At 34.0% G+C, this 7999-nt stretch overlaps 1 protein-coding gene across 9 annotated transcripts in view; it reads left to right on the forward strand.

The window, feature by feature from the left end:
* Cacna2d1 (calcium channel, voltage-dependent, alpha2/delta subunit 1) overlaps positions 1–4345 on the forward strand; it is a 440248-nt gene extending 435903 nt beyond the window's left edge. For 5 of the 9 annotated variants that reach the window (NM_001110843.1, NM_001110844.1, NM_009784.2 and 2 more), the window contains one exon: positions 392–4345. In NM_001110843.1, the coding sequence (NP_001104313.1) occupies positions 392–508 (117 nt within the window). In that variant the 3' untranslated portion in view covers positions 509–4345. The remainder of the gene's footprint in view (positions 1–391) is intronic. The other 4 variants (XM_011249744.3, XM_030254085.1, XM_006535618.1 and 1 more) reach the window with 1 other exon arrangement.
* Positions 4346–7999: the final 3654 nt, after the last annotated feature.

Below are 7999 nucleotides of genomic sequence, written 5' to 3' on the forward strand. Positions count from 1 at the left end.
GTCAGGGTGCCCCATACAGCATATAAATTCAGCTTTAAACGTCAGAAATATGGGAAATGGATTTTATTTTTACTTCTTGTTTTAATCAATATAAAGAATCCTTTTTGTCATGGCAGTGAAGTTTTTAATTAGTAATTTGTATATCCAAAGAATTCATTATTATTAGCTTTCTTCATCATTATCAGAATTTCAAACATTTGCCAGATGGTGCTAGAGAAGAGACCACTATAATTTATACAGTGAAATCTAGGTCAATATAACTTCAGTCTCAGGTAGAGCAATTTTATCAGGTAAGTTCAAAGGTGGACTAAATATGAATTAACCAGAAAGCTGCTTTGCTCCATGTTTATTCATGATGGTTATACTGTTTATTTGTTTGCATTCCTAACAGGAGGATTATACTGACTGTGGTGGTGTTTCTGGGTTAAACCCTTCCTTATGGTCTATCTTTGGACTCCAGTTTATACTCCTTTGGCTGGTATCTGGCAGCAGACACTACCTACTGTGACCTTCTAGAACCCAGATCTGCAACGAAATTCCAAGCCCTGCCAAAACATGAGCCCTCAGTTACATTAAATAGGAGTCGGTTGAAGAAGCGACACAGAACTTTAGCTGGGCCTCTACCATGACGTAACTAAGCCTTAGCTTAGATTCTTGACCATCGCTGGCTGCATGTCAGGGTGTTGGAAACTGAAACTTGTGTGAATATGCTGCATCATCTATGTCTAACATCAAAGCAAAACTCTACTTGTTCTCTGTGGGAGGTTTGGGAGTTGACTGTTGCACGGTTGGAGAGTACGTGTAAAAGGCTCCCCCACGCAGGCCTTATGAAAAGAAGCGGTCTTGACTTTGACCTAGCATTTCAACCTGCTGCACTTTTACCAAGAAGAAGAAAAAAGAAAACCCTAGTGAGGGCCAATGATATTTTTGCCTTCACTTATTTGCTGTTCAAAAATAATTCCTGCTGTGAGTAATTATTAACCAGAGAGGGAGAGAGGGAGGGAGAAAATACATTGGTTTAAACTGATGAAATAATAATAAAAAAAAAACTAATGGCTAATTTTCTACCAAAAAAAAATTGCCATGAATAAAATGCCTTATAAAAGAATGACTTCTCTGCCAAAAACAAAACACAACTGTGACCAGTTGAATTTGGATAAGGTCTGAAGTGCTGGTTTGAAACCAAGGACAGAATAAGCTAAAGGTGCTTGTGGGTGAAATTGGAATTCATGATACATTTCCTCATAAATGTAAGCCCTTAACTGCGTGATGTAATGTCCCTTTTGTTCACAGTAAAGTCATGTAGTGCTAGCCAGATATTTAACATGCTCTAAGAGAAGCTTGTTGGGGGGAGGGGAAAGGTTTTCCTTGTGGTTAATGAACTTGGCTTGCCAAGGGTCTTTTGCATGATGCTGCTGCTATTTTAACTTTCTGGTTTGTTTTTCTTCTTACTGTAGAGTATAGTCCATTGACAAGTTAACTGGGTGACATTATTGTCATGTAAGAATCTGAACCTTGCAGTGTACATGCACCTAAGTCATCCTTAACATGTTGTTAAACTACTCTGAATATACTGTGCAATGTAAATGTCGAACGGCTGGGTTAGGCAGACGGCGAAGTGAGAATTCATGGATTTTATACAGACTCATGCTTTTGCCTGAAAAACCTATGTACAGATATTTTAAGTACATAAATCAGATTTAACACATTTATTTTTTGAAAGGTACATATACGTTCTCAATGAAGATTTATCCTAGGTTTCCTCTCTGTTCATTTCAGTTGTAGCATGTACGATCTAGAAGCTGCTGCTCTTGCTGCCTCTGCCCTCCATTTTGGTATGATCATATGACCAAAATTCCAATACAACTTCATGAGGGTTTTTACATTAACCTGAACAAATAGGAAACCTTGAATCTATTGTGTATGCACATGAACACTTGATTGTGAATAATAAAATTTGTTTTTATACAGCCTTCTTGGTGAAAAGCATTAGTGTAGTAGACCAGAAATTTCATTATAGATTAATATGGTAGCAAAACTTTATTTATGCTTCTAAAAATTATTTTCAGGAATAAACAGTATTTGAAGAATGGGTAAAAACAATGAATGTGTCTAGGGAGAGTAATTTTACTGTAAGCTGAAAGTATACATATATTTTTTATGGTAAATGAAATTTTCTTTTCTTTTTAGTTAAACATGCCAAGTATTGGTGTGTGCATATGCTGGAAATTTTCATATATATCATTTTTCCATCTGAGTTATTTACACTCTCCAGCTTACTTTAATATGTTCCACATATCAACGATACAGTCAACACTTTAACATCGTTTTATTGTTTTGTTTATAGCTTTGCATCCATTGTAATTCCTTCATACCACCATGGTATCCTGAGTACATTTGTGTACATTTTGTAAGTTAATATTTTGCTTAAACTGATAAGGGATGGAAGGACAATTGGAGTGACTCTGCCAACTATTGTCCTAAGAAATGACATCAGTCACCACTTCTAATGCATTGTCATTTTTTAATCTATTTATAACTGCTGCTCACATTTTAGAAAATAAGGAGGTGGTGTAAAGGTAGAGAAAATATGTTTAAGTCATGCTGTTGGTTAATTACTTCAAATATCTTATTACCTTTAGCTAGGCTATTTTAAATCATGCACATGTTGAAGAAGGGAACTGCTAGTTTGTACATAGAAGTGATATACATAAAAACATTGAATTGCTTCTGGTAAACAACGACCTACCTTAAGTTATGTTTAAAGTGTATTGACTGTGTATTTCATGGCTAATGTCACTTGCAGAGTGTCTTAACACCAATGAAATTATTGTTATATGAATCACTGTTGAACTCGGCATCCCTTGGCAGAGCCGTGTTTGGTTTGAGTTCTACATCATTAAAACTATATGCATGGTAACAAATTGGCCACAAACACACCCTCTGACTAAAATTTGCTTTCATGACAGATATGAATATTTGTGCTTTCACATTGTTTTAATGAGAGTAACACTCATCCCATCAAAATTACTATATTAAATTTCACATTTTTTCTGCAAATACTGTTGACAAAAATAGTATAGTCTTGTTATTCCCAGAAACAAAACTATAGAAAAGATCATTTTAAAAAGCTTTTAAACTGTTTTTCCTTAGTTAATTGTGACTATACTCATGTAGCTCAGTGCACTTTGTCACGTAAACAAAGGCAAAACAAGTCCTGCATTGGTGTTGAGTAGCAGAAAAGAATTCTTGCATAAATGATTTCATCTTTTCTTCATTTGAACAACCAGCATTACTGCCAAACACCAAGCGTGGTCCATATTTGTACCAGGTTTTTAACATGACATAGTTAGCAAGTTTGATTGAAGAGATTTTTAGGTCCTGGGCCTACAAGATTTTAGTATGGTCTTTTTTCATGTTTCTAATGCTTGAAGCATTATTGCTTACCTTGGGAAACACAGCGTTCCTGCCATTTGTAAGTTTTCCTATATATACGATTCCTTTTATTAACTGTAAACCTGGCCTTACAGGGTTCAAATAGGCAGTATCCCTTTTAAGTGACCTTTGCAACCCAAGTGTTACTTGCTTATTTGATGCTCTCTGTACCTTCTATCTCATTGCAATGCCTGTCTTGGAGTCACCAAAGCTTAAATTCTACTTCTTAATTTAAAACTAAAGGCATAGAGTCTAACCTAGCGAGACACAATGAATTTTGTGATTTTTTTTTCCCCCACTTGCCCCAAATTCCAAATATTTTATCATTAGCTGGAACTTGAGTTGTTTTCCATGGCAGAATGTTGATATTGTCAATATTCCGTATACATTTCTGTAAAGAGCAAATCACTAAAACAGAACTATCAGGTGATGAAAATGTCCAGAATTTTGAAGAAATAGATAGCTATCACCGGTGGTTTCATCTACCTTGGTTTTAGTTCACATTAAAAAGAACCATGGAAATTCCACTGAGACTCTTGGCATGCTGTCCTGTGTAGATGCCAACTGAGTTTCCAATGTGACCTGGCAAAGCTGTCCTTTTCTTGTGCAGTATGACTGTGGGATCGTGTTTTAGGGATTCTTTTCATGAAATGCTCATTGTGCATCAAGCAAAACGCCAACTGGCTTTTGTGAACAACACTTTTTTGTTTTGTTTTGTTTTATTTTTCCTCCCCTTATTATGTTCTCTGGACACTTTTGTGGAAATTAACTAGTCGGATGAACACATTTTGTAAAAATTTGTATAATACTGATATAAAAAAAATATTTATAATCCCAGAAAATGTTGTGTTAAATCTTGTGCAAAAACAGTATATTCAGAATAAAAGTTTATCATTGAAAGTCACCACACAGTTGGAGTTTTGCCTTTTTTAAAGATCCCATTGAAAGAGATAATAGTCCATCATACATATGCTTTTATAAAGCAGGTCTCTTTTCTGGATGAAGAGAATTCTAGATTGCAGAAATAAAATTTGGTTTTAGATATGTGGCTTTACATTCACAGACCTCAACTCAAACATGAATACATAGATGATGGTTCTTCATGTAACTGACCTTGCTTGCCTGTGCATTCTCCTCTGAGACTTTGAAGAGTTTAATACACTTAATAAATAAGACAATCTCCTCAAGGAAGAAAACAATGATTCTGGTGTGTTTAAAGACCTTGGAGCAAACAACACATCTGACCTTTGCATATCTTTGATAGACCTTAAATATAAACATTTCTCCAAATTATTGGTAGTAAATATTAGACATGGGACTAACGTACTATGCAAAGTACTTTCAAGGGACATGTGTACGACTTTACTGCTTGTCTCACTTCTGCTCTCCTCAGGAAGTAAAGGCCTGATCATGTACGGAAGCTACTACAATGTATGTTCCCTACTTTTCTGCACTGAAGTATTGCATGAAGTAGAGCAAATTAGCTCCCACATTAAAGTTGACTGCTGTATGTGAGTAGAGACACTGTTACCAAAAAATAGGAAAAAAAAAATCTCCCTACCATGTCTATAAAGGCATTTTAACAGGCAAACAAAGCCTACCTAAATGTATAAGATAGACCACATTTGTTTTTTAACATCTGGCTACACTTGACAGCAATTTATTGCCTCAGTCCATCCTTGTGCTCCCCAGGGACCGTCATTTCTTTCATCAGTCATTTTGATCTCCCTCCATCTTTCCACATGGGAACCTGGCTCCCTCAAAAAAATTTTTTTTTTACAAAGCTATTTCAATTTCTTTTCTCTACAACTTCTTCATCCTTTCTACTTTTGCAAATACATTTGGAATATGTCTACTTAAAACAAACACAGCAAGCATATCCCTTACCACTGTCCATTAACCCCATTCATTACTCTCTTGCTCCTTAAATCTGTAATTCACTCCCTTGTCTCTTCGTTTTGAACTTTTTAATTGGGCCCTAGAACCTTACATCTGTAAGGCAATTTATCTTTGAGCTTGGGTTCATAGGACTGTTGAAAATTTGAGACCATTGGAATGAGTACCTAATCAATGCAAAGCTTGACTCATTTTTATTCTGAACGTTTGGTTCTTGAAATTGTTACCCTTCCTCACAGCACCTTCACATTCCTCCTGTAAGCTGCTGTACAGTTCAGTGGCCCTTACTGAGTATTGTGCAAATCAACTATTTGCTTTACATGATCATTTAAGAAGGAAATTTAATAGTACTGCCATAATTAGTGTGTTTTATTAAAGTAGGTTTGTAGCAATTACAGTAAAGTCAACAAAAACAAATGGCAGTTATCAACAGTTACATGCTTCAAACACTTCCATAATGTATATATTAAAAAGACAGCCTAGTCTATCCCACCGATAATGAATTTTTTAAAGTATTAATCTTCACTCAAACTCTGATTAGAAATTATAATTAATAAGATATGTACTTATAAGCATTTTCAAACTTTGATTTGCTTCTATTATAAATTATAATTAATAAGATATGTACTTATAAGCATTTTCAAACTTTGATTTGCTTCATGTGTGTAACTTTCATCCAAAATAGTTTGCAAAATCCTAACAGCTGCCTCACTTGTGGCTCAGCATTCCCCTGACATTTTTCTTCCGTACTTGGGTCAGTTAGGAATGTCAATGTTTGCAATCATCTTCACAAAAAAAATTCTCTGATTATGACTGAGATTTGTATAAACCTATGACACAGAGATATGAATTTAGGGTATAGTTTGATATTGTATACATTGACTATGTAGAAAATAATAGTAGTAGGTTTATCCATGAGGCTCATGATCTTTGACACCATAGCTAGTCAGCCAAATTTGTAGACCTAGGACATGAATCCATACCAAACCTGTTGTTTACCTCCATGATGTTCATGCCACCATTGTCCCCAAAGGCATGTCTCTCAGTGCCTGTCATCATTTGTGGTTCACAGCTCAGTTTACAGTAGAGGAAGATTGTCGATGACCTTGCCTGCAATGGTTTTCCACTACAATGGAAAACTAGCAAGGGGGACCAAGCTTTCTTTCTCTTCAGTATCAACTTGATTTCTTCATGTCTTCTGACCAAGTGTGCACTGTCTTCAGCAATAAAGCCTTACCGTTGAACTTAGGTAGTCAAGTAAGAACAAAGACAAAGCATGTGGGAGGGTTTCTGGAAAACCCCCGACAAACAAGTCAAGAACAGTTATCCCATACCTGGCACTGGAATTTTCATTTGGCAACAGGATGGTTTCTGGGAAGAACATTATCCCCTGTTTGAACTTTTTTAATAATACATGGATAGATGGATAGATAGATAGATAGATAGATAGATAGATAGATAGATAAGATGATAGATAGATAGATAGATAGATAGATAGATAGATAGATAGATAGATAGATAAGATGATAGATAGATAGATAGATAGATAGATAGATAGATAGATAGATAGATAGATAAGATGATAGATAGATAGATAGATAGATAGATAGATAGATAAGATGATAGATAGATAGATAGATAGATAGATAGATAGATAGATAGATAGATAGATAGATAAGATGATAGATAGATAGATAGATAGATAGATAGATAAGATGATAGATAGATAGATAGATAGATAGATAGATAGATAAGATGATAGATAGATAGATAGATAGATAGATAGATAGATAAGATGATAGATAGATAGATAGATAGATAGATAGATAGATAAGATGATAGATAGATAGATAGATAGATAGATAGATAGATAGATAGATAAGATGATAGATAGATAGATAGATAGATAGATAGATAGATAGATAGATAAGATGATAGATAGATAGATAGATAGATAGATAGATAGATAAGATGATAGATAGATAGATAGATAGATAGATAGATAGATAGATAGATAAGATGATAGATAGATAGATAGATAGATAGATAGATAGATAGATAGATAAGATGATAGATAGATAGATAGATAGATAGATAGATAGATAGATAGATAAGATGATAGATAGATAGATAGATAGATAGATAGATAGATAGATAGATAGATAAGATGATAGATAGATAGATAGATAGATAGATAGATAGATAGATAGATAAGATGATAGATAGATAGATAGATAGATAGATAGATAAGATGATAGATAGATAGATAGATAGATAGATAGATAAGATGATAGATAGATAGATAGATAGATAGATAGATAGATAGATAAGATGATAGATAGATAGATAGATAGATAGATAGATAGATAGATAGATAAGATGATAGATAGATAGATAGATAGATAGATAGATAGATAAGATGATAGATAGATAGATAGATAGATAGATAGATAGATAAGATGATAGATAGATAGATAGATAGATAGATAGATAGATAGATAGATAGATAGATAGATAGATAAGATGATAGATAGATAGATAGATAGATAGATAGATAGATAGATAGATAGATAGATAGATAGATAGATAGATAGATAAGATGATAGATAGATAGATAGATAGATAGATAGATAGATAGATAGATAAGATGATAGATAGATAGATAGAT

Source organism: Mus musculus, chromosome 5 (assembly GCF_000001635.26).
Source record: "Mus musculus strain C57BL/6J chromosome 5, GRCm38.p6 C57BL/6J".
Classification (NCBI taxonomy): domain Eukaryota; kingdom Metazoa; phylum Chordata; class Mammalia; order Rodentia; family Muridae; genus Mus; species Mus musculus.